The 27,883-nt window shown below is 39.3% G+C and overlaps 1 protein-coding gene across 1 annotated transcript; it reads right to left on the reverse strand.

Annotated features, from left to right (window-relative positions):
- Positions 1 to 1,183: 1,183 nt before the first annotated feature.
- Positions 1,184 to 27,364, reverse strand: stard10 (StAR-related lipid transfer (START) domain containing 10). The gene is made up of 8 exons (XM_047390605.1): positions 27,037 to 27,364; positions 26,806 to 26,949; positions 26,544 to 26,721; positions 8,783 to 8,930; positions 8,543 to 8,646; positions 3,249 to 3,366; positions 2,785 to 2,837; positions 1,184 to 1,462 (listed from the first exon to the last, which is right to left on the reverse strand). Exons 3-8 carry the CDS (start codon positions 26,700 to 26,702, stop codon positions 1,256 to 1,258), a joined length of 789 nt encoding a protein of 262 aa, XP_047246561.1. The 5' UTR covers positions 26,703 to 26,721; positions 26,806 to 26,949; positions 27,037 to 27,364; the 3' UTR covers positions 1,184 to 1,255.
- Between the last annotated feature and the right edge of the window lie 519 nt (positions 27,365 to 27,883).

A 27,883-nucleotide genomic window follows, 5' to 3' on the forward strand; every position in this document is an offset into this window, starting at 1 on the left:
AGGCCAGGCATTTGTTTGAGGGGACATTGCCCCCTCTTGCCCCTGCGTAAAGCCGGCCTCGGATCTGATTATGGCAGTTTTAAAAATACCTGCGCGAATCAGCGACATCAACCACGTGACAACCCAGGCACACATAAAACATAAGAATTAACGTAGAAAACACGCGTAATGATGGAAACCCTTGTAGGAATCTGTATTTATTTAAAGTCTACATACATTCAGACATTTCCCAAATAGAGAAGTTGTCATTGCATGAACGTACATCTGCATTTGTCTGTCTGTGTGTGTGTGACAAAAAAAAGACAGGATGAAGGTTCGGTTGTGGGTTCCAGCTGCCTTCTGCGCACCTGCATATTGTTATGTGCTTAGAAAATGTCATGGAGACACACACTGAGGGACAGAGACTTACAGATTGAGAGAAATATACGTCTGAGTGCTCTGGTGCAGCATGTTTGGATGTACATCTATTGGGTATGCACTGAGGTCAGAGATCACGTAGCAAATTGTTAAAATATTAAGTATTTTGATGTCATGTGTAGGGGTTATGTGCATTATAAAATATGTTTAGAAATGGTTCAATAAACATGAAGTGCATTGCCGAATTAAACTTTTCCATTATCTCTCATTACAACTAAAAACTTCAGTGTATTTTAATTGGATTTTGGAGCAGACCAACACAAAATAACTGTAAATTGGAAAGGAAATGGTAAAAGGCTTTCAGTTTAGTTTGAAAAGAAAAATCTGAAAATCATGGCTTGCATTTAGCCATTTTTACTCTGATACCCCCTAAAAAAAAAAATCCAGTTCATAGGGCCTACCTACAATTTAAAATAAATTTCCCTCCACTTTTTAATTATTTACTATTGTGTTTTGTACTATCACATAGATTTCCAATAAAATAATTTTCTATGTATTTAATTTTGGTATGAAAATGAAGCCTCCGGAAAGAAAAATATTGCAGCTACTCTGAATACACCAAATGTTAGTTTATTCACTTTAAGTATTGTTTGAGCTCCCCGTTTGTGTGGGGAAGTCTCTGTGTTTGTGTTCTTACAATAGGTCTGTAAATATATGACTGAGTTGGTAAAGTTTGTCCCTGTGCATGAATGCCTACATACATGTCCTAATTGACATGTTTGTATATGAGGCGATATACAAAAGTACAGACAGAATCACATGTACATACATGTAATGATGGGATGTTTATTAAGCATTTATGTATCCCTGCATTGCTGTTTGTATTAACACATTTGGTTTAGTCGCTGTCTTCTCTCTCTGGAGTCTCAGCCAAGGAGCTCTCGTCGATATTCTCCAGGCTCTCTGCGTGCTGAATGCTCAGCTCCGAAAGTGGGATTGTGGGTAATGTGGTCTGTTCGGGATACAGCCAGGGTTTGAAGTTGGGGCTGTGTCTCTGCTTCCATTCTGCATATTTCAGACAGGCTTTGCTGATCTTTTTCATAGCCTAGATAGAGGACAACAAGAAAAATAAAGGCAAGAATTTTGTTCATTATTCCATAGATTCACACAAATAAAACCAACTAGCCTTTTCTGTCAAAACAGTTTTGCAATTTGTCCCGACATACTGGATCTTAGTTCCCGAGTCAAATCCTGACAGATGGTGACACATTCATATCCAGTTATGAACATTTTTTGTCCACTTGCATTTTGATGATTGACAAGAGGTTCTAGATAGGTTTGAGATCTGAAAGGTTTCCTGGACATGGACTTAAAAGTTAAATGTTTTGATCCATGAGCCACTTAATTATCACTTTTGTTCTGTGACATTGTGGGTAATCAACCTGTGGAATTTCATTCTTTCCTTTATGCTTTTCTTCAAAGGAGAAGTGGCTTCTTTGCTGCCAGCATCTAAAGGTTTCTGCCTCCCTGCACATGTGGAAATGCCCACACCTGTTGCCATTCCCGAGTAAGCTATGCACTGGTGGTAACCTAATCTTCTAATTAAGGCATGGCACTTGGTGGTATTTCATGAACACACTGAAGCTCTTATTACAGCAATTAAACATCTCTTTGAGATTCTAATTTTGATAAATGGCTGATTTGAGTGAAACCTTACTAGTAGCAGTTCTTTTAATCCAAAAAGATAAAAAAAAAAAAAGCATCTGTTTCCTTACAAGTAACCATGGTTGACAAAAGAAGAATGACTTCAATCACCAAGGGAACCATTTTTCTCTTTTTTATTCAAAATAAGTTTGCAAATAATCGCCTTTTATCTGATCACTCAGATGTCTTTATGCCCTAAATCTTTTAGACCACAAGGGTACATTGATGAAGGAGATAAACCAGAGAAAGATATTAAGAGGTGCAAAACCCCCAAAAACATTTATATTAAAGCATCTTCTAAGAATTAGAGCATACATGCCAGGTACCTTCGGAGCGTGTCTTCAATTAAAGAAACTAACAGGATGCTATGGTTAGAAGCTGATATAGAAAGCATAAATCACCACAGGTTCTTTTTCGAGCTTATACATCGCAAATCCCTTTATACTGCTCTTTACTGATCATGACAGCCCTCAGCCTTCCCGGGCCAGTCTCTGCAGAATCTTTGCTCCTTTTCAACACACATCTAAAACACCCCAAACAGTAACAAATGAAGCAAATCCACATTTCAGAAATGAGCTGGACAGAATCTCTATTTTAACATGCTTGTAATTCCCAACGTGACAGCCCGTGGGCTGTGAATGTCAAGACAAGAGACTGCAGATAACCACATAGACAAACACACAAGACACTCACAGGATCCGTGTTAATATGTGCATGACTTACGTGAGGAGCGAGGAAGTGAGAAGACTTGTTGACAACCCACTTGGGTAATGAACCTGTAAAAAGAAAGAAGGAGCTGGGTAAGCCTGAATTAATCAAGAAAGATCATGATGTGGGATGTGGGGGGCACGGAAGAGGGATTTTAGGTTTTCTTTGATTATATTACACATCAAACACGTCAAAGAGAGGCTTAGTAATTTGGTACTCATTGCATCCACATAAACACCTTAGGAGGAGGTAATTCTTAAGATTTTAACAACAAACAGACGGATCAAACCGCAAATGTCCTTGATATGGTTACCAGGACGACTCTTTTTAACAACGGTAGACTAATGAATAATTTACGCAGCATGCATTAAGCACCTGGAAGAGGGAGCTTCTATATTTCCATCATTATGTGTACACTCTCTGTACACTCTTCTGCAAGGTTGTGTGTGGATTTGCTGCAGAATGTGTGTATTATTTACCTCGTGGATCTACCTGGGCCATGTAGGTGAGGGTACAATTGCTTGGTCCCTGGCTCTGAATCATGTAGCCCGTCTGAATGGAAACAGCCCGCACCCTGTCCTTTCTGGGTGGGTATTTCTGTGGAAACAATACACTTGCGTAATAGGCAAAAGGCACAACAAAAGTGGATAATTTCCCCTATATTTTATCATCTATGAGACTGGAGTGTCAGCTAAAATCCACATTTTCAGTCATTCAATGTATGCACATGTGTAAAAGAAGATAAAGAATAGATAGAAAGCTTTTTTAGACGTTTCATCAAATAATCTGTCACACTGAAACATTTTTAACTGCCATTACCTGCTATTTATTCTAAATCCAATGCACATAAAGCACTAAAAGCTACACACACTGCAGTATACTGTATAATTTCAGAGCTAACTTCTCTTGCCACATAGCTGAAATAATTATTCATTATAATGACATACAGAGCTGGGTAGCCAGCACTAACTGGAACAGCCTCACTGCAGAGCACTAAAGAAGCACACAGAGCAGCAGGGAGCTGGAAACCGTTAGCAGAGAGGAACTTCACATCACAGCTTTATCGTTTTTCCAGCCATCTGAAGCTTATTTTTGGCGTCTCCTCATCTCTACTTACAGGTTACAGTGTAGGAATTTCTGCTGAGCGTACCTTGGCAGCTCTGTTCATGAATCATCGGCAGGATTCTCAGAAATCAAACAGCATTATGTTCTGAGCTAATGGATTTAAGTGGAACTGTGCTGAATTTGACTCATCTCTCCGACATCAAGCACACGAGGAAACAATATCTTTTGCCTTGGGAAGTTGATTAATTTATCAACAACGGGGTAAGATGTTTGAAAGCAGGGTTCTTGGCTGCTACCAAGATACAGGTCCTTCTCAAAATATTAGCATATTGTGATAAAGTTCATTATTTTCCATAATGTCATGATGAAAATTTAACATTCATATATTTTAGATTCATTGCACACTAACTGAAATATTTCAAGTCTTTTATTGTCTTAATACGGATGATTGTGGCATACAGCTCATGAAAACCCAAAATTCCTATCTCACAAAATTAGCATATTTCATCCGACCAATAAAAGAAAATTGTTTTTAATGCAAAAAACGTCAACCTTCAAATAATCATGTACAGTTATGCACTCGATACTTGGTCGGAAATCCTTTTGCAGAAATGTCTGCTTCAATGCGGCGTGGCATGGAGGCAATCAGCCTGTGGCACTGCTGAGGTCTTATGGAGGCCCAGGATGCTTCAATAGCGGCCTTTAGCTCATCCAGAGTGTTGGGTCTTGAGTCTCTCAACGTTCTCTTCACAATATCCCACAGATTCTCTATGGGGTTCAGGTCAGGAGAGCTGGCAGGCCAATTGAGCACAGTGATACCATGGTCAGTAAACCATTTACCAGTGGTTTTGGCACTGTGAGCAGGTGCCAGGTCATGCTGAAAAATGAAATCTTCATCTTCATAAAGCTTTTCAGCAGATGGAAGCATGAAGTGCTCCAAAATCTCCTGATAGCTAGCTGCATTGACCCTGCCCTTGATAAAACACAGTGGACCAACACCAGCAGCTGACACGGCACCCCAGACCATCACTGACTGTGGGTACTTGACACTGGACTTCTGGCATTTTGGCATTTCCTTCTCCCCAGTCTTCCTCCAGACTCTGGTACCTTGATTTCCGAATGACATGCAGAATTTGCTTTCATCCGAAAAAAGTACTTTGGACCACTGAGCAACAGTCCAGTGCTGCTTCTCTGTAGCCCAGGTCAGGCGCTTCTGCCGCTGTTTCTGGTTCAAAAGTGGCTTGACCTGGGGAATGCGGCACCTGTAGCCCATTTCCTGCACACGCCTGTGCACGGTGGCTCTGGATGTTTCTACTCCAGACTCAGTCCAATGCTTCCGCAGGTCCCCCAAGGTCTGGAATCGGCCCTTCTCCACAATCTTCCTCAGGGTCCGGTCACCTCTTCTCGTTGTGCAGCGTTTTCTGCCACACTTTTTCCTTCCCACACTGAGGTGCCTTGATACAGCACTCTGGGAACAGCCTATTCGTTCAGAAATGTCTTTCTGTGTCTTACCCTCTTGCTTGAGGGTGTCAATAGTGGCCTTCTGGACAGCAGTCAGGTCGGCAGTCTTACCCATGATTGGGGTTTTGAGTGATGAACCAGGCTGGGAGTTTTAAAGGCCTCAGGAATCTTTTGCAGGTGTTTAGAGTTAACTCGTTGATTCAGATGATTAGGTTCATAGCTCGTTTAGAGACCCTTTTAATGATATGCTAATTTTGTGAGATAGGAATTTTGGGTTTTCATGAGTTGTATGCCAAAATCATCCGTATTAAGACAATAAAAGACCTGAAATATTTCAGTTAGTGTGCAATGAATCTAAAATATATGAATGTTAAATTTTCATCATGACATTATGGAAAATAATGAACTTTATCACAATATGCTAATTTTTTGAGAAGGACCTGTAAAACCATTATTTAAATGTATTAATTTGTCTCTGATAAACAGGAGAGGTCATAAACCAGAAACACATTGTTTTTATTCTTCATTCACTTTTTCATCAATTTGAACACCACAGTTTACCAACACTGAAAAATTCAGACAAAACTGAAAACCTCAAAGTAAACTTCACAAAAAAAAAAGAAGAATCCTGGTAAGGAATAAAAAAAATCACCACATTTGTTCCCAAGTGTATCACATAAACAAAGGAACACAGCTATTTATCTTGATGTCCTCCTGAAGTGAAAATGAACACAATCTGAAGATTAAAGGAGCTGATTGAGGCCTTCAGCGACTAGATTTGAGCAACTCATGATTTTAGGAAGGGAATGAAAGGACTCACAGAAGAATTTGAAATCAGCAATTTCACTGTGCATAAATTGGTCCACAGGTGGAGGACAGTTCAAAACAACTGCCAACATGCCCAGGTTTGGTTGTCTGAGCAAGATCATTCTGAAAGAAGACCGTGAGATGCTAAAAGAAGTCTCCAAAATTTGAGACTTTCATTGGGAGGTGTGCAAAAAGGAAACCTTTGGTCCCTAAAGCCAGGTTCACACAATGTGATAAATCTTTGTCCTGAAAGAAAATCTTTGGTTGTGAGCTTAAATCGATGGTCTGCGATCGTTTAGTGTAATTGCTAATTCCTGTGTGAGCGCCGCACGTCTGACGACATGAGATAAAATCGCACCTGACACTTTGGTCAACAATTGGGCATTAAGTCCAAATTTAATTGTCTGACATGCTTTGGTCAAAACAGAACAGGAAAGCATTATCAAAGCAAACACCTGCATCCCATCTTTATGTTTCCATCTCATTTGTAGCAAAATGAAAAAAGGACATACTGTGATTACCAATTCCTTACTACCTTTCCGTAAGATTCAGGTCCAGGTTATGAAAACTACATTGAACTGACCTCAAAGTAAACAGAACTGAAAGTTAACACATCACAAATCGGCTTCATATACTGTGGGCTGTGTTAATTTTAGAGGCAAACATTAAGAACTTTATCCAGTGATCAATTATGGAAGATGTTTATTTCTTTGATTTTCTTTTATGGGGTTTCAACGGCAAACATTAAAATATATTCTCTTGTTGGAAACACAATAAAGACGGGTCTGATTTGGTAGTGGGAATATACAAAGAGCAAAAAGTACAATAAATTCTTTCTAAAGTTAAATGCAAAACAAGTTAATGCAAAATTGAGGTGAAATTAAAGCTGAGAAGAAACAAAGAGAAAGGAAAATAATTTTCTACTGGTAATAAAAGTAATTTACTTTTCCACTGACAATGTAACCACTTACTTCATTTATTCAATTACATTTTCTAGGTCTATCCCATAATTTATCTGTATTATAATATATTTTGAGCATCTCTATTTATATCACTGGCTTTTTTCTTCAACTACATATTGATCAATATAATAATTAATTTAAACAGCATTCCATGCAGTGCAAAGTCTGAAGTTCAGCTGATTAGCAACAGTGACCATGCCAAATCACACAGATCAAACACAAACATGCATGCCTGGACACTGAGTCTATTATGTCTGTAAACTAATTGAGGCGGGAATGCGGAATTCAAGGCGGAAGTTCGCAGTTACCAGTCACATGAAATTTATTATAATTCTGTAAACTTTGTGTTAGTGAGTGAAACTCAGAATGAGACACAGATGAAGAAGGGTGGAGGAAAAGCAGCTGGGGATTCTATATTACGAAGAAATGCTTCAGTATACAAGTCATTTAAAAACTTGATTTTTTTTCATGTACTATACCATACAAACATCTTTAGTATTTCTTTCATTGTTCAATGCAAAGCAGCCAGACCTAAATCTTTTAAAGAGGTTTTGATTAATAGTGCACCAAAACAAATCTTTCTAAAACATATTTACTGATTTTCCCATCAGATGAAAGGTGCAATAACTGTGATGTACTAAATAAATGAATGTATGCTAACAGTATGCTAAGCTGTGTAACTACCATCTGTTCATCTGTGTAAAGCTGCTTTAAACTGTACAACGCAAAAAGACAATATTTACTGCAGTGTGCTAAAGCCTTATCCTCTTGATTAACAGTTACTTAGCCTTTCTACGTGTTTCTGTGAGCTTTGGCTGTTATTTCAGTCCAACGGCCAACTTTTTTCAAAAGAAAATGTCTTTGTTAACTGCCTCGTGAATTTTAGCTAACTATTTTCAACACTTCAATTATTGTTATAACAGCCTTGGTGACAGGAGATGATTACACGTTTTTACATCCCTCTGTTCCACACAGGAGAAGCTGCCAATTCATCAGCAGAGGTTTTGGGCCTGTGTCCAACTTATTACTCACATAGTCTTTATGTTTGTACTACCATCTGACATTTAAACTGGTCAAGTTCCTAGAAAGTTTGTTTAGGTATAGCTATAGTAATAATATACAGTGTTCAGCTGTACCAGATCAATGATCTTAGAGTGAAAATGAAGCAGCGCTGGCACAATATACATCTACAGTAAAAGCATGTAGTGGTGTCTTGGTGGACGGGTGCCAAACCGTCTCTTCTTCCTGGATGGACCGCTTCTCTGTAAGTTGAGTGGAATTTTTAAACGGCCAATGAAAGGTTTGTATCACCTCCTCTCTACAAAAAGGCATTCATGCACTACAATGCTAAAAAGGCCCAATGTTTATTCCAGCTTTCATAATGCTGTATTTGCATTCTTGTGCACTTTTGCACACACAAAAAGGGTATAAAAGCGATGACTGGGCAGGACCATATTTTTCTGTGCCAGTATACTTACGACATGCTTCACAGAGTAGTTCATGATGATGTAATCCTTCCCTATCGGCAGCCAGGAGCGAAGGGTGATGACGTCCCGGTTTCGGAGAGGTTTTGGACACTTCCCTTTAAAACAAACAATGCATCTCCAGTAAAACAAAACATTGAGGGGAAAATGTGCATTTCATGATGTGACCACTTCCCTCTCAAAGTCAGCCACACATAAAGGAAAACAATGTTTAGAACTAACAGTGTAACGTACATGAGTAGTACCCGACATCTGCATTCACTGTGAGCTTCCCGATATCAAAGGTCTCGATGACGTTTGAGTCCCACTTTTTTCTGTATTCAATGTCATGGAGAACATCGTACATCGTCTCTGCCGGCACGTCCTTACATACTATGCGACACTGAAAGAAGGAGAGCATTCATCATGAGGCCATAAAGAAAAAGTACACAGGAGTAATGGAACTAAAAATCCTATGCAAAATAGCCTGAAAAACTCTTAGAACAGGTCTTTTTTTAAAATCATCTTTATATATAAAAACACTGCTTGTTTTTTGTAAATAAATTAGTGTAAATATGTAAAGAGCCACTGTGGCGGACCCACAGAGCAACATTTGGCTGCTGAGCGGCAGGTTGCAGAACCCCGGTTTTAGACCAAAGCATATTCATGTGTGTGGCCCAGTCAAAGTCCAAAATCTGTGACAAGATTTGGAAAGTGATGGTCACAGACACACTCCATTCTACCGGAGTAAGTTGGAGCTATTGTGTAAAGAGGAATAGGCAAACATTTCAGTCTCTAAATGTGCAAAGCTGGTAGGTACATAAACAAAAAGACCTACAGCTATGACTGTAGTAAAAGGTGATTCTCCAAAGTACTGACTCAGAGGGGCTGAATACAAAAGCATGCCACACTTTTCAGATTTGTTTTTTCATCTAAAAACATGCATCCTTTTTTTCCACTTCTTTAAAAAAAATGCACTTCTTTATGTTAATATATCACATATAATCCCAGTAAAACACAACAGTAATGTTTGTGGTTGTAACATAACAAATCTGGAAACATTCACGATGTATGAATACTTTGCAGGGCACAGAAATTCAAAAGATTCAAGATGTTACATGAATGTCAGTCTTCTTGAGTCATATCCAGCCAACCTGTAGGTTTTATTCTCAAATGAAGTTAAATAACGCTTTGTTTTCATCTGCCAGTAAAACATAAATGTGTACATTTATATTTATCATAATTGTGGCTGATTGTGTATTCAACAGGCTAATGTTAATCAAGTGTTAAAAATCTGGCTGGTGGTCAGTGACGATTTTAGGCTACTTACAGAAATGGGTTTATACATGTCTTTACATAGTTTTGCATATATTCAGTCATTTAGTTAGAAACAATAGTTTGAGTCAAATGCCAACTAAATCTGGGCCACATAAATTAGGACTAAATGAGAGAAATGATTAGACTCAATGGTGAAATCCTGTCCATTGCTCACTGGGATGGCTCAGGTCCAGCAGGGCTTTCATCACACTGTCTTTTATTTAGGATCTAAAATTTTGCTCCACTAATGCCACCAAAAAAAAGGCATGGGATTAAAAATCTTAACATCCACATTAATACTGCTGATCTTCTAAGAAAAGATGAAAAAATGAACAGGATCCTGTAGAGAAACTTCCTCAGACAAACAGGTGTTGTAACCGACGTGGACGTGTTTAGTGATCAGATAGTTGGAGAGTGTCGATGTCAGAGAGTGAAAAGGGAGAGATTGGGTGTGTGTGTGTGAGTGAGTGAGTGAGTGAGTGAGTGAGTGAGTGAGTGAGAGAGAAGCACCACATTAGGAGAGAGACAGGCTGCTGACAATAGATGAGTCATTACCAGACCTGAGCTCTCAAACAGAAAAACAACAGGTTCAGTACTAGACAGAGACGGGACATATGTTAGATGGTCTGCAAGAGTCAAACACACTGGCAGGACTGAATTATCTTTTTTTTTTTTGTCATTGTTGCTTGAGCCCGGATGTTCCTAACTTCTGCCATTGGAAAAAGCAATGCTTCAGATCTGATCAAAGAATCTAGGCAGCTATCATTTTTCCATCTATGCCTCTTTGCTTGTGTGTCTATACAGGTGTGGTGCAGCTTATTAATAGAACCACTGGGACCTCCTGTTTTTGCTTTGCAAAGAAACAAGAGAAGGAAAGAAACACATCAAACCCTGGAGTGCAGCTGTTACTACAGTTACAACCATCACGGGTGCACATCTAAATAATCGCGGCAAGTTTAAGAAATCCACAAAAATAGAGAGCAATGAAGGTTAATACTTGTGAAACGGATAAAAAGTTACCAAGAGAAGACAAGCAAATGAGAAAGAAATAGACCTAATCTGTCCCAGCAGATTTAAACTCCCAATACTAATCAGTTGAGTAGGCAGCCTGTCTTTATCCATCTGTCTCCTGTTCCCCGAGGGATTCATTAAGGAAAAATATCGTCATTACCGTTTGAAAAGCTGTTTGAATAAAGAGTATCTCAAGTTGTTCTTTAATAAAAATAGGATAAATGGCTCTCTTTTAGTCTAATATCACAAACTGTTCTCTAACAATTTTATATAACATCTAAAGTGTTCCCTTAGCCATTGATAAATAAAATCCTTCAATTATGATTTGTGACAGGTTCAAACCCAGCTTGAGCAATCTGTTAAGCTATATAACAACAGTATAAAGACCACACAATGTAATGCAATGACTTTCTGTGGCAACCCCTGAATAAGGGAGCAGCCAAAAAGGACTTACTATTAGTGTTTGTTTCTGGGTACTATTTCACTATTCTGAGCAGCATAGCGAAGGATTTTCCAGGCAACTGTGATTTAGTGGGGAGAGTAGTCGTGGGTTAGATTCCAGCTTCCTCCTGCTACATGTGCCCCTGGGCAAGGCACTTAACATGAAGTTGTCTACCATTCTGTCTGTTTGTGAGTGCAATGGGGTGAGTGTGGCTTTAGTGTAAGGCACTTTCAGTGGTTGGTATGCCTGAAAAAGCACTATATAAATTTAGTCTATTTACCAGCTACAATGGTTTGCAAGTCTTTTAACACCTTGTCTTTATGAGAAAACATGCCTGGGACAAATGTTAGATGTTGAAATTCAGAAATTATATCACTCTTCAGGCATGATTTAAAAGTATGGAGGTTACACAAGTTCATCAGGAGTAGGTGGTGGCATCCAAATAGAGTCTTTTTAAAAAGGGAGGTTTTGCTGATTTTCAACAAGACCCAGCTTGACTTGTCACAGACTGAAAAGGTTTTGGACTTAAACAAATAAAAAGGTCCCTGTGGTTGAAATTAAAAATCCATCCATCCATCCATACATACATACATCCATACATACATAATATGAGAAAAGTCAGGGCCAGAACGTGCGGACTCAAAGGGACTCAAAGCACACGTCCGCCGGACATATCTGTGCAATGCTCATTTTTTACGGCCACATACGCTGTGTCACACAATAAACTGCTTGGCTTGGAAAAGTCTTCACATCGTACTGTTTTATATGTGACACCGTGCTCTGAGCAACAGCTCGAGAAGATGCACAGTGTCACTGTCACTCTGCGCCACACTGACAGGTGTATTCCCCTTCTTCGTCCCTAGTCTGGTTTAATGGTCTTAATACGCCACCTTCTTTTCTTTTTGTTTTTCCAAAACTACAAGGCAAATCAGCTCTTCGTTTGCATCTGACAATGCCATGGCAAAAAGTGTGGGAAAAGTAGGAATGCGTCGCCATAGGTGTTGGAAATTAGTAATATGAACCCTCAAAGGTCCGTGGGCAGTGTGCACAGAATATGCAAGGAGTGCGCAAGGAGTCCGCGCTGCTCACAGTAAGCCCGCTGGGTTCTGCCCTTTAAAGTTTATATCTACATAAAAGCTTTTTTCACAAAACAGTCTTCCTATTTGCAATGTTTTAAAATGCTCCTTCTAAACGTGGCATAGTTTCTAGAAATGTTTCTTACTCTCAAATTCATCCAAAACTGTATGGGAAGTACACCAGACCTGTGTGTGGCGCTATAACCATGCCCACACAACAGCAGACAACTTGGCGTGGAACAGAAAGATTGCATGCTGTTAGATTAAAGGTAATGTCTTCAATTGTTGAATCGTTGTACACTAGGCTTATTGTGTTTTTCACAACTATAGCGAACTAGCATTAGGTATGGTTAATTTACATCACACATCCTTGTACTGCTCCATGGCTTCCCTCTCTCTCCTGTACTTATCCAGAGTGCTTCGTCCGGCTGCCTGGAGCCTTCGGACTCTTCTTTCACTCAGAGTCTGACTACAGCCATAGACCAAGCAGCAGGTCCTTCATTGAAGTCGTGTTTGTGTCACTACAAATCACATCACCTTACTTTTCCGGACTGTAAGGCTGCCTTGCTATTGATGATTCTGCCCACATTGAAATGGCACTCAACTGTAATGAAAAACGAACCAAACCGTGTAGAGTAGAACTGACCCGAGACAAACGGCGCTGAGTAGGCATGGAACAGGGGCATCAGGACAAACAATCATGCATAATATAACAGTCATGTTTTTGGACTGTAGAGGAGGAAGCCAGAGTGCCTGGAGAGAACCCACAAATGGACGCGGAGAACATGCAAATTTCATGCAGAACGTGATCAGGCTGGAATTAAAACCCAGGACCTAATTGCTGGAAGGCAACAGTGCACCACCATGCAGTCAATACTTCTAGAACCTTTTTCAGAATTTAATTAGGATACTCAAAAACGTCCTGAGCCTTCATCAAGTCTTTATTGTTCTACTAAAGGCTTAGAGTCTAATATTAGCTTTAAACATTAGTAGACATTTATTCAAATTTTTTTAGTGAATTGACATCTACTGAAACTAGAACTTCAAAGTTTTAAATCTCAAAAGCTCTTTTTCCTCCAGGTAAAGATCTAAATCGAGTGAAGTGAACGGTAACTGCACCTGTTATATTTTGGTTGCAATGAATGAGCTTCAAAAATGTTTTGCTAGGCCTAAAATACCAAACAGGCTTGTGCAACTATTGAGTGTGAAATGTAACAGGAAGCCACAAACTCAAGTTTTAATTGTGAAATGCCAATTGTTGGGACCCACAGCCATGGATTTCAACATTAAACTCCGGTACGGACATTTCTGGAACTTTCAAAATAAAGTGCATTAACCTTCTTCCGGCACAGCCAGGAAACGGGATAACTGCGGACTTCCTGTGACGCTACTACCCGAATAAAAACACAGCTGTTGCTACATCCGCCCTCTTTCCACACGGCCTTCAAGAAGGACCGGTCAGGGGAGGCCCAGCGCGCTGATGTCTTTTGCTGGCAAAAAGACAAACTCTTCAAACTGGATCCAAGGAAGCCATACGATCATCGATCCTATGCAAAGATAAGTACGGATGAAATACTGTCTGTGTATCCGGTATTTTCATTCATGAATGGGGGTAATTAAGGTACAAGCATTGCTTGACTGTCTCTCCGAGCCCCCGCAGACGCAAACGGTGTTCGAGAGAAGCCCCTGCAAAGACGCGTTCTCCCAGCCTGGAAGGAAGACAGCAGAGAACGCAGCGGACAGGACAAGCCGTCCAGCTCCAGCTCCGGAGCTAACCCTTTTGTTCACAGAACGAACGCACCTTCTGATCGTGAGAAGCTGAGGAGGATAGCGGGAAGCTAACCCTTTGTTCACTGTGGATACCTCCTTCAAACTTCATCACCCCTTGGACAACATTTCCTCACCATGGTCAGAGGTTAGGTTTTGGCAGATTAACAGTTAGGATTAAATAATCTGAACATTTTCATTTATGAAGTTTAGTTTTGTTTTTGTGAAACTCGGCTACCTTAGTGCTAGCAGGCTATCTGTAGCACACGTGCCGGTTTGTGTTCTTTGTATGTTTTATGGTTAAGATAAACTTTATTTAAAGGGTGATTTTAAACAGAACATTGCTCATAACGCGCCGTCCGCGCTTATGCATTTTAACCCTTTTATTAACCCTGGTATTTTAAAGGTATGTGTTGATTCTGGTGCTAAACTATCCGCTTCTTTGTTAGCTTAACTGCTAACCGGTAAGAACACGTGCTTGCTACTAAAGAGTATTTAACAGAAAGGTTGTTAGTTTTCAAGCTAGTGAATAATAGTCCCTAAACATCATTTACTAGATTTGATAACTAAGTAAACACCATTAAGCCCCATTTCTCCAGAAAGATTTGGCTCTTTTCCAAAATACTCCCTTAATAATATTTCTTCGAATATTATTTCAATAACTAAAGGCAGCTAATTAGACACCGTTGAGAAATGGTCATCCAGAAGGTTGGTTTTATTCAGCAGATCATTATTTAAAACATTATTTTATTAAAATAATATTTTATCTGATCTTGCATTGTGAATGGTTGTCTAAACGTTTGCTGATAATTGCCTAAGTTGGTTTCAAGACTAACTTAACTTCACTTCCAGATTCTTCAAGATAATCCTTGGTTCTCAAACAAACATTGCATGGTAATGTTGCATCACACTTTTGGTCATAATTTCCAATCATCTTTAATCAACTTGTTTATATTGTACATAGCCCATTAGTCTTCGTTATTCTTTAATTCTGCTTGGTAGTCTAATTGGATTGTTTTAACATAGTAAAGAGTTTGTTAATTGAAATATGTTTGACTTTGAGTTGACTTATTTTTGTTAATAAATTCTTGTATTTTAAGAAATTGTGTGAATTCATTCCATGTGTGCAGAGTTTATGCTGTTCAATAATGTCAGAGCTCGTCTCACACCTTTCCATTTTGTCCTAATACCATCGCCTTACTGGGCTGGTATTCACAGGACAACCCTTAACAGACCGAAATATTATTTGATAAAATATTAAAATTAAATATTAAATAATATTCTCAGATTCATAATTACAACACAATGTTTACAGCAAATATCACACCCTTAAGACTTGGGTACAGCCTCATAATGCTTCATATTATTCATACCAATAAGAAGCTTGGGTAATAGGGAGTAAAGCTCAAAAAATATATAATGCAATTTTAAGAACAACCTACAACCCAGAGCCATTGCCATAATCAGACAGATGTAAGTAAATTCACTTTGAATGCACACTTTGAATGGCTGGTATGATAATAATAATAATATTAATCAGAACCCTAAGATCATCAATCAAAATACTCATCTTGGTACTTAGAACAGTATTTTCAGAGATGTAAAATGCATGGAACACAGCAGCTGGTCAGTCACTATTTGATTTTAGCTTTAAAAAACAAATCATCTTACTGGTGCGTTGCGTGGTGTAGCGGCAGAGCGGGCGCCTAGCTAAATGCTAATATAAGAGGTTAAAAAATTTAACACAGCTGTGTAAATGTGTCATTTTTGTTACAAAGTGAAACTGTTTAACTGCAAAGCTGTGCAACACTGATGGCTCTCTAAAACAGAATGTGACCTTGCTTCTGGTTTACATATCTATCATGCACAGAAAGGCTGGTGAAGGCTGCTGTATAGTTGAAACACATGAATGGATGATTTAATCTAACAATAACAGCAAACTGGAGCTTCCTCCCATACAATACTACAATTCACACAGCTATTACTTATTTTGATTGATCTTGTTTCTAGGATTCTTTTAAATCAGCCACACTGGCGGGTTTCCAAGAACGTACAGTCCGTTTATGGTCATGCCAGACTTTAATCAGGTCACTGCTTAACCTTCATTTTATTTTTATTTCTTGAGCCATTCAGAACTTTAGTGTGTCTGAGCTTAAAGTCACAAACTGATGATCGGACATTCTCCTTTAGATTTTCTGGTCCACAGCAGAATTTGTGGTTTAATCAATTACAGTCAGTTGTCCAGATCCTGAAGGAGCAGAGCAGCCCCAGGGCATTATACTACCACCACCATTTGCCGGTTAGTAAGGTGTTCATCATAGATGCTGTAGGTTTTACACGAAATCTAACAAGACAAGTTCCACTTTGTGTTCTTTTTAATCAAGTGGTTTTTGCCATAGAAATCTCCTATAGATGCAGATTTTGCGCAGTCTCTCACTAATTGTTGAATCATAAATATTAGCCTTAATTGAGGCTCATTGTGAATTATAAAAAAGCCATAAAAAATTACTTTTAAACCTTTCCTAAACTGGTGTCTACTTAATGCTGTCAGACAGGTTCTATTCAGGTTCTGTTCACTTGAATTCTCTGTTGTACATGGCTAGAAGTTAACTTTAGTTGCTTGTCTCATTACCTATCAGAATCAAACTGCTTAGTTGAATAAAAAATATTTTTGAATTAAATCTGCCAGGGGTAGAAATAATTTTGGTCTCAACTGTTTGCCTGAGCTAAGACACTTAACCTACATGAAACAAAACCGAGGTGAAGGACTCTCCATTCAAAGCACAGTTAAATGCTGATTTAATTTCTGACTATATAAGCGAGTCCCAAAGGTGGAAATGCAAAAGAAAACAGTGATTACAGCAACTGTATGGAATATTTAATGCGATGTGTTCGTTGTTATCCTCCTCAAAACTAAACACATGCAGAGATGTGAGACATGTCTTCTTTAGACTGCCAGAAGCAATACCTCAGTACGTTGTAAGGTCCTATACATTTACCGGCCACTTTATTAGGTACACCAGTCCAACTATTCGTTAACGCAAATTTCTAATCAGCCAATCACATGGCAGCAACTTAATGCATTTAGGCATGTAGACATGGTCGAGACGATCTGCTGCAATTCAAACCGAACATCAGAATGGGGATGAAAGGTGATTTAAGTGACTTTGAATGTGGCATGGTTGTTGTTGCCAGACGGGCTGGTCTGAGTATTTCAGAAACTGCTGATCAACTGGGATTTTCATGCACTACCATCTCTAGGGTTTACAGAGAATGGTCCAAAAAAGAGAAAATATCCGGTGAGTGTCAGTTCTGTGGGGGCAAATGTCTTGCTGATGCCAGAGGTCAGAGAAGAATGGCCAGACTGGTTCAAGCTGATAGAAAGGCAACAATAACTCAAATAACCACTTGTTACAACCAAGGCATGCAGATGAGCATCTCTGAACGCACATGTCGAACCTTGAGGCAGATAGGCTACAGCAGCAGAAGACCACACCGGGTGCCACACCTGTCAGCTAAGAACAGGAAACTGAGCCACAATTCGCACAGACTCACCAAAATTGGATAATAGAAGATTGGAAAAACGTTGCCTGGTCTGATGAGTCTCAATTTCTGCTGCAACATTCGGATGATAGGGTCAGAATTTGGAATCAACAACATGAAAGCATGGATCCATCCTGCCTTGTATCAACGGTTCAGGCTGGTGGTGGTGATGTAATGGTGTAGGGAATATTTTCTTGGCACACTTTGGGCCCCTTAGTACCAACTGAGCATCGTGTCAACGCCACAGCCTACCTGAGTATTGTTGCTGACCATGTCCATCCCTTTATGACCACAGTGTACCCATCTTCTGATGGTTACTTCCAGCAGGATAACGCGCCATGTCATAAAGCACGAATCATCTCAGACTGCTTTCTTGAACGTGACAATGAGTTCACTGTACTAAAATGACCTCCACAGTCACCAGATCTCAATCCAATAGAGCACCTTTGGGATGTGGTGGAACAGGAGATTTACATTGTGGATGTACAGCTGACAAATCTGCAGCATCTGTGTGATGCTATCATGTCAATATGGACCAAACTCTCTGAGGAATGTTTCCAGTACCTTGTTGAATCTATGCCATGAAGGATTAAGGCAGTTCTGAAGGCAAAAGGGGGTCCAACCCGGTACTAACAAGGTGTACCTAATAAAGTGGCCGGTGAGTGTATTTGATAGTTGACTTGGATGTGTGTGTCTGTGTAAGCGCGTGCGAGAAGAAGGATTGCCAAATCCAAGGTACAGCAGGTCAGAAATGCCCAGTGAGAATAAAGGATGTGTTGTATCCACAGGCAAACTGAAACAGGAGTAGCAGGAAGGAGAATAAAATGAAGACATACACCCTGCTAAGTACACTGGCATGTAGATTCAATTACATACTAATTTAGTAAACTCACCATAGAAAGCCCATAGCGGAGGAAGGAAAAAAAGAAGCGAGTGAAGCAGGGTTCAGAAAAATTAGAAGGCCAAAGGAGACACAAATAATCATTGTGTTTGGTCCACTTCTTTTGATTATCCACAGAATGCTATCCACCCCCGCTAAGCACCAAACAACCTCCTATCCCCACATATGAAGCTCAACCCACCAACTTTTTCCTCTCTCCTATGTTCCTTTCATCAGGCACTTTTGTTCTCCCTTTGCCATCTTTTTACCCTTCCTCCTACAAACCTGCCAGCTCCCATCATCTTCTTCCTTTGCGGGTTCATCCAAGACTGCTAAAGACAGTAGCAAAAACCATTTCGGGGAGGACTGTGCTAGTCAGGGAAGAGGTTCCTTCTGCACCATCATAGAAAAGGGCAAGCCTAAGACAATAATTTTTGTGTGTTGGTATATGTCATGGAAGGTATTTCTAGTGTTGTACTAAATTTACGGTAAAATAACAAATAAGAGAAAACTGGTTGAAAATAAGTTCCCCATCTGTATGATAGGGAACTACTAATTTTAAATGTGCAAATAGTTTTACAGTCATGTTGTGGTCAAGGTAAGGCCACAAATTAGGCCTGCTCTATGAACTATAGTCAGTGCTTGACTGCAAATAAATAAGAAAAAAGGTCCTTCGTAGCCAAAATGTAGTCAGATATGGTTTCAAGAATTTGTTTAACCCATTTTATTCTCCAAGCAACTGCCTCCTCTAACTATGAAAACAGAACAAAATCTCAAGTCAGACAACTTCAGATAGCATCTGCAAAAAATTATTTATAGTCCATAATCTAAATCTCTCGACCAGCAGTAAATACAGATGTGATTTTGACATGACTGTTATTGGAGTTGTGGACCCTTAACACACACATACACAAGTGAACTATTACGTGCTTTAAGTTTTTCCACTTTCACACACACCTTGGTAGCCTCCATCTGAAAACCTACTAGAAGCAAGATTTACTAGATTTTTTTTGGAGTACTTTTAAGATGAAAGAGTGGCTGCTTACTGCTAGCTAGCTGGCTAAAAGAAGGCTCATACACTCCTGCAACCTCTGATTACAAGATGGACACAATTGGCTGTTTGGAACCATACAAAATCCTTCTGTGCAAACTAAAACGTGCACTACTCACCACTTTTAAGATAATGTTGTTTTAAAACTACACTTAGCAAGCAACAAGCCATATGTTTGTAAAGCAGGCAGGCTTGCTACCCAAGTAGATAGCCTGACTAAATGAACCTGCTAATATCAGCTCGTCATAATTTCGTTGCTCTTTCAGAAGCAGAACGACAATAAGATAACATTATATCTGTAATAATCAATGTCATATTTTGCAGCATGAGAATAATCCTTGCTTTCTGTTTTAAACAAATTCCATATACCATGATACTGTAAAATTATGGTATTTTTACTCAGGTTAATCAAAGCGTGTGAATCTTAAAGCGGCTAGCTCAGACAAGAGTGCAGATTTTTCTAGCAAAAGACAATTATTTCACGCTTGACAAGTCTTCCGTCAACAAGACAACCAAACACTTTTTTGAAGCTATTTCCCTATGAGGCATACGGACAGGAAACGAAATGCAGAAGGAAGCCACATGCTAGCTGTGCTAATGCTACAAGCTTTTGCTACAATGCTGACATTTTAGAGCAACATAAAAAAGGTCAGTAAAGCTCCTATATCTGCAATAATGAAGAAGTAAACCTCCCGGACAAAATAAGCTAAAGCTAGGTTTATACTTGATGCACTGAAGAGGGCACAAGGGTTACTGATGAATAGGTCAGGTGCATTATAATGTAATTATTATCTAGATAATTAGCACATTAATTATACTTCATGATCATTTGAATGTGAATTTTCTTTATAATTTCTGATTCAAAGTCAGGTCTAGTCAGGTCTGAGACATAGCTGATAGCCAGCCTAAAACACGTACACGGGCCCAAACAAGAACTACCAAAGTGAAGAAAGCTGAACAACTAATGCCAGCCAAGGTAGAGTGGAAGATCAATTGAATGTGGCCCACACAAAAGTGGAGACAATGTCATGCGATGTAAAAAGAAAGCTCCTGTTACGGTCATATTTACATAAAGATAAAGTGACAGTTATAAACAGAGGCCCAACCCAAATGACTAAAGCGTGTATGTGTGTGTGTGCATGCCTTTAACGGTTTGCAGACCGCAGCTGTCATGGGGAAGCACACTTGGTAATATGTAAAAAAAAAGCTTGAATGAATAAGCAGATCCCTTCATTTGCATTCACACAGTAGACATACCAGGAGGAACCAGGCCAATGGAGCAGCCTTACACCATGCTGATTGGCCCTTACGTTACACCAACACATAATTTGGCTCATGGGTCCGATCACAGCTAAATGTGATGATGGTTTGGTGCAACGTACCCCCTTTGCTTATGAAGATAACAGCCATTTGCACATAGACACACACCCATGTATGCACACATCAATTTATTTAACAAAGTAAACAGCTGGTGGCTTACTCACGTTCTTTAGACCCGGATACATCACTGCTGCCACATCTAAACCCTTTCTGTTTGCTTACTGTCCTGACCAACACTGAAAGATCAGATTACTGTCAGCTACTGTGGGATACAGGTCAATATCCAAGACTGAGGAAATTGTAGAGTCCCTTGGCAAAGTAAGCATGGAACGTAACTTGATCTCTTTTCATTATTGGATCACTCTCATTTTCCAGTGGCTTTCTGTCCCAGTTTCTCCCAATATAGATGGACATTTCAAGAGTAAGAAAATATGCTTTGTTTACACCTGCTAAGCCTGATCAGTGTATAATAAGAAAACGAGGCTGATTTGTGGTTCTCTGTCCAACCCATGTTCACTAGAGCATGTTGCCTATGGAAGAAAGTCATTAGCCAATCAGAAATACTTCTGTGGTCACTAGGGTGAATTTGTTTATTTCATCTTCCTTGTGTGAATATCCCCAGTCTTAAACATAATAATAGGGCCTGCCCAGACAAACCTTTGTTATCTAGCACTCATACAATACGAGCTCATGGGTTCCAAGTATCCTAGCTGACCTAGTGACATTTTTCCTAAGAGATGTGGCTAGCACTATAGAGACCCACAGCAACTCTAAAAATGCCATCAGGAGGATATGACATTGTGACACATTACTGGTGTCCTTTACGAATTGATCACACAAAATGACAGATTACTTGCGTTACACATGAAGCTCTTTCAACCCTGATTTTAGTGCTTCAGTTTAGCAGCTAGAAACACTCAGTTTAGAAGCTCAGCTTGGTTCAGGAGAAAATTCAAACTGAACCTTTGGGTTGAGTTGGAAAAACTGGAGAATTTTTTTCTTCCCTCATGGCTAAAATAAGTACAGAAAATGTACTCATCATCTGGCAGCATCAAACACAGGGAAATGACAAGCTTTCTGCACTTTGACTAGACAACAGTTTTCTCAATGGATATTTCCACAAGTCTCAACCATTATTTCAACATAATGACTAAAATCTACCAAAGTATTCAAACTTATTTTTTTGTTCATTACAATGAACAATTATTGTACTTTGAAGTATATCAGGGAACAGGAGGTCAGTTTGTCAGTACAACACCAAGAGGCATCAGACATTCTGTGAAACAATGACCAGTTCCATGAACAACATCTTTTTTTAACTCTTCTTTAGGCAATTACTTGAGGCAAGTATGGGCAAAGCATCTGAATCATTATTGGTTTCCTACTATTTACTGCAAATGTGAAATAATCTGGATATGTAATTTTAAATTATTCTCTTCAACCACACGTAATGAGGAAATATGAAAAAAATAATATGAGCTTCAAGGGTTGATTTTCCTTTCCTAAACAACAAGCTGACACATCTGTTGCTTTCATCTACAACCAATTTCTGCTAGCCTTCTCTTTCTGGCAGCAACTCCCAAGTTAGTCATCAAAACTGCAACAGACGCTCCAACCTTTTTCAAATGACGTACCTTTCAACAAAGCTCTGTGGCTGTACAGATCAGTGAAACTGAACTTCAGAATATCTCACTCCGTCTAAATCAAATAGAGCAGACCTTTCTCTTTTCAGTTGGAGTAAAAATCATTCTGCAGCTCATACAAAGAGACAATGTTTTATCACCAAGGTATTTATCCAGACCACTTCATAGCGTGTATATCCTAGAATGATGTGAGAATCTGACGCCTGGACAAATATGTCAAGCCTGCAAATGATCTGCAATATTTGAAAGTTGCAAGCCTTCTTTTCTAACAGCACCACTTTGAGTGGTTTGAGTGTATGTGTGAAGCTGTGGTATTACCATTTTTGTCGCCATGTATATGACATGAACAAACTACAGGATATTATATGCAACGGTGACTGATGAGAGTATTTCTGGTAGTCTTATGTTTTAGAAGATCAACATCCATAACATTACATTTCTGTGAAAAAAGTTGTGTTGCTATGATAAAAGGGTTACTGTTTTTTTTTATTTTGTTATTCTATCAAACAGCATTATTTTGTTATCCTTCCTCTGAAATTTAATTTGTTGTTTCATCTGGAACTTTAAACCTTTCTGGAACAGTTTTCCCCCCCCCCCCCCATCACAGACTCTGTTGCTTTGTTTGCTTCCTTTTTCAGCGTTGGCAACCAACGCTTGCTGGTTGACACAAAAACAATTGCCTCCTTATCAGTGCACTACTACAGAGGATTTTGCACTGTAATGTATATAAAATATATATACACTATATATATTATTCTTGCTCTAATGTGCTTGATCAGCAGCGTATGATTAAAAGATATGCATTTTATTTAGAAAACTCCCCACACTGCAGCTACATAACCCCCCAAAAAATGGTTGGTTCAGTTGAAATCTAAGATTGGAAAATCTACCAATAAAAAACAAAAAAAGAAAAACAAGGACTGTTTGTGTTTTTGTTGACCTTCTGCAGCCTTGTATAAATATGTGCTTTTGTACATAAAGTAAACTCTAAAAGGACTCAAATGTACAGTAAAAGTGTTTATAGCACTCAAACCTTTTCACTGTTTTACATCCAGAGACGTCAATGTATTTTACTGTGATAAACCAATAAAGAAAATTTCAAATGTTAGCAAAATAGTAGGAAAGAGATCATTTCCTTTTTGATATTTTTTACAAATAAAATCTGAAAAGTGTAGCATACAGGCATTCGTACCGCCTTACTTTTTAGAACAAACTTTCACTGCAGTAACAGCTGTGGTCATACTATTGTGGTATGTCCAATCAGATTTGCATGTCTACAGAACTAAATTTCTGCCCATTTTTTTTTTGCCAAAGAGCTAAAGCTCAGTCGTATTTGATGGGGAGTGAACATCAAATGTTTAAGACTTGTCACAATTAGCAATTAGTAGTTGGGTCTGGACTTTGAATGGGCCAGTCGAACACATGAACATGCTATGAGCTAAATCAGTCGTTTGTAGCTATATGTTTAGCGCCATTATCCTACTGGAAGGTGAACGTCTGCTTCAATAACAAGTCTTTTGCAGCCTTCAACAGGTTTTCTTTCAGGATTGCCCTGTATTTTCTTTGACTAGGTTCCCTTTCCCATCTGGAGCAAAGTACAGCCCCGCGGCATAATGCTGCCACCACCATGTTTCACAATGTGGGTTGTGTTTTCAGGATGATGTACAGTGTTAGTTATCTCCTATGCATAGACATTTGCATTTAGGCCAGAAATTTCAATGTTGGCCTGAATGCTGACCAAAGCATGTTTCTTCCTCCAAAAAAAGCCCACTTTGTGGAAGATATGACTGTACCAAGGTACAGCTGTCTTTACACTGAACTTATGTTACACCCCGATAGGTTCCATTTGCTAATTAAGTATGCGTGTGAAGGCAGTTTGTGGCAATACAATTTATTTACGGGTATCAGAATTAAGGAGGCTGAATACAAATGCACACCACATTTTTTTAGATTTTTATTCATGAAAGATTTTGAAAAACTTCTGTTCTTTTACATATTCTTCACAGTTATGTGCTTCCTTGTGTTGGTCTATCACTTGCAACCCTAATAAAATATACTGAGGCTCAGGGGGAACAAATATGAAAAGGTTCCAGGAACTCTGAGAAAACCAGCTTGCCTCTTAGGTTTTCCCACCTGCTCTCACTTCTGTTAAATAAGGAGGAGTTTCTCATGGCATGCACCAGGGTTTTATTGGCAGCTCCACCACTGCAAACGTCTAAAACAGGATGTGTTACGCTCAAGGTTTTCCTTGTCAGCTGCTCTGTGAAAAAAGTATTTCAACCTAGTTTTTTATGATTACAAACGGACAACATTCAGTGTGCTTTTGTTTTGGAGCGCTTCCTTTCGAGGATTTTTAGCAAGCTTTAGTGAGACATACAACTACAATGGGCCATGCAGCAAAAAGCAGCAGTTAAACCATGTCAGCAGTTTAGATCATATGGGAATTTAACAAAGCTGTTCCCTGCATCTAGACTGTGCTACTGGGTTGTAGTTGTGCTGATGCCTTGACTTTGTTTTATTCACGTATGTGCACAGCATAAAGAAGAAAGAACTAGATTGAAGAGCATTTTTGCTTTGTTTCTACAGGTGCATCTTAATAAATCAAACAGATATTTTACTTTAGAAATTCAATTCAAAAAGTGAAACTTGCATTATATAGATTCGTTACACGTAAAGCAATCTATTTTAGACGTTTATTTCTGTTAAGTAAAACTATTATGGTTTAAAGAGAATGAAACCCCAAAAAAACAATATTACAGAAGACCAATTAAAAACAGTTTTAATTAAGAAGTCTAGTGAGGAGTATGTCCATGAACTGTGTAGTATATGTGCTCAGTGCTTGGTTGGGGCTCCTTTTGCATCAATTACTGCATCAATGCAGCGTGGCATCGAGGCAACCAGCCTAGAAGTTCTGCTGAGGTGTTCAGGAAGCCCAAGTTGCTTTATTAGCATCTGCATAATTAGGTCTGGTGACTCTCGCCAATATGCAATAGATTCTCTATGGGGTTTAGGTCTGGCCAGTTTGCCGGCTGGTCTAGCAGTAACATCATGGCCATCAAACCAAGTATCGGTACAGTGTGGGCAGGTACCAAGTTCCTGCTGAAAAATAAAATCAGCATCTCCATAAAGCTCATGGGTAGATGGGAAGCATAAGGTGCCTTAAAATTTCCAGGTACATGACAGTAGATTTTGAACCTAAAATAAAACACAGTGGACCAACATCAGCAGATGATGTAGCTCCCTAATTCATCACAAACAGTGGAAACTTCACACGGATCCTCAAACAGCCTGGATTCTTTGGCTCTCCATCTTTCCTCAAGACTGATATCCAAAAGAAATCAAAACTTACTTTCATATAAAAAACAAACAAATGGCTTTTGACATCTGAGCAACAGCCCAATCTTATCTTTAGCCCAGATAAGATACTTCTGACATTGTCCTTGGTTCAGGAGTGGCTTAACTCAAGGAATGTGACAGCTGTAGCACAAGTCCTGGATATTTATGTGTTTGATGGCTCTTGAAGCTCCAGCTGTAGCCAAACTCTACACCTTATGAACCTCTCCCAAATTCTTTATTGGGGCTTGTTTTACAGTCCCCACAAGGCTTGGTTATGCCTGTTAAGAACCTTTTTTTTCAAAAACACTTTTCCTTCCACATAGCTTTCCATGAATTCACTTGAAAACAGCCACATTCTTTAATGAAAATACATTTTAATGCTTATCCACGCTATGCTGTCTCTGTCAACAGTCTTCCGAACTGCTGTGCAGGTCATAACACAACATCTGGATTGAACACGATTGATAAGTAGTCTTTTGTAATAAGCTAATTTTCTGGCAAATTGAATTTATTTTAAAATATTCGTGTAACTTGTTTGCATTGAATTGCTGAAATAACTCCATTTTTCGACGATATTTCGATTTATTGAGACGCACCTGAACATTAAAACAACAGACTCAGTCGCCTCACCTTGATTTTATGGACGGACTTTCCCTCCTCCAGCCCCTGGGTCCACACCGTGGTGCCCCCCTTGCTGTAGCTCATGCTCCAGCCCTCTTCGCACAGGCACTCCGCCTTGAAGCTGGCGAACGCGCTGTCGTCCGGGATGGTCACTGTCTGTCCAGACATGTCTTGTTGCCGTGAGAAGCTGAGGGAGGAGGAGACTCTCACTAGAAATAAAGCCTTATGTAAAAAAAAAAAAAAGAATAAAAAAAGAAATCGAATATATTACCTTTTTTTTGTGTGTGTCAATAAGTTGTCTAATTAAATTTCGTCCCTGCAGGAAGCTTTTGTAGGGCTGCACCGCGTCTTGTGATGCTCTGTGTGTGTGTGCGCGTCCAGGCAGGTCCAAACGCCGCAATCCTCCCTGAGCAAACTAATAGAACATAGGTGTAACTGGCACAGGTGAGCGCACAAAACTAAAACGATCAAGTGAGGGGGGAAATGACATAGGCGGATATACCGGTGGTTGAATAAGTTTCTGTCCGCTTCAGCTGTCCTCAGGAAAAAAAACAAAAAACGCTCTTCTGTCCCACCATATGGTTTTGTCTTTCCGCTTGTCGCCCTGTCTTACTGTCTGTCTCCAGCTCTGAGGTCCACCTTCCTGTTCTTCACCCACCGCCGTCTCTCTCCTTTTGCCTTCTCTCACAAATCTTTATTTCGACAGTTTACAGTAATTAGCGGAAGGTCTCCATCTCTGCCTTACAGCTGTAGCGGGTGGTGCTGGAGATGCAGGCAAACGGAATAAAAGGAAGAGGAGGAGAAACCGAGCGACGCAGGGAAGGCTACATTCAATTGCACCTCCCCGTGTTACCTTCAGGTGCTCCTCGTAACGCTCACAGCTCCTCACGTGTGGCGTTTAGAAGACTCGATTAGTAGAATACTTCAGGGAAAAAACAATGACATTAATAAAACGTACCTCCTCTTATTAATTTAGTTCGGAAAACATTTTTTCTTTAAACCTTTTAATCGGTCTAGAAAGTTTTTGATCTCCAGCTATGGTTCTGAAGTTGTGGTATAGGGGTATGGGTTAGGGTCCCTTTAGTGGTGCACAGAACTTTTGGTATTAATTATTCCCAAGGTTAACAATGGTCACAGAAAGCATAAGTTTGTAGTTATTTATTTGTCTATTTATTATTTACAAACAGTGACTCTGGAAGCTCATTATTCCTCATGTCCATACTGGTTTTTAGCTCAGCTCAATAGCTTATTTTTGCTGGAACACTACAAAACACAGACATAACTTCCAGTTAGAAGAATTATGTTGGTAAAATCAAAAGACTACTCTAAACCTAAATCTGCCAGGAGTA

The sequence above is a fragment of the Girardinichthys multiradiatus genome, chromosome 18, assembly GCF_021462225.1.
Source record: "Girardinichthys multiradiatus isolate DD_20200921_A chromosome 18, DD_fGirMul_XY1, whole genome shotgun sequence".
NCBI classification, from domain to species: domain Eukaryota; kingdom Metazoa; phylum Chordata; class Actinopteri; order Cyprinodontiformes; family Goodeidae; genus Girardinichthys; species Girardinichthys multiradiatus.

Excerpts from the sequence above, each read along its gene's own strand:
- stard10 (XM_047390605.1), bottom strand. The coding sequence starts at position 26,702 with ATGTCTGGACAGACAGTGACCATCCCGGACGACAGCGCGTTCGCCAGC. Across the intron at positions 8,931-26,543 it reads AGTCCGTCCATAAAATCAAG|TGTCGCATAGTATGTAAGGA; the intron begins GTGAGGCGACTG and ends TCCTTCTTTCAG. Across the intron at positions 3,367-8,542 it reads ACTACTCTGTGAAGCATGTC|AAATACCCACCCAGAAAGGA; the intron begins GTAAGTATACTG and ends TTGTTTCCACAG.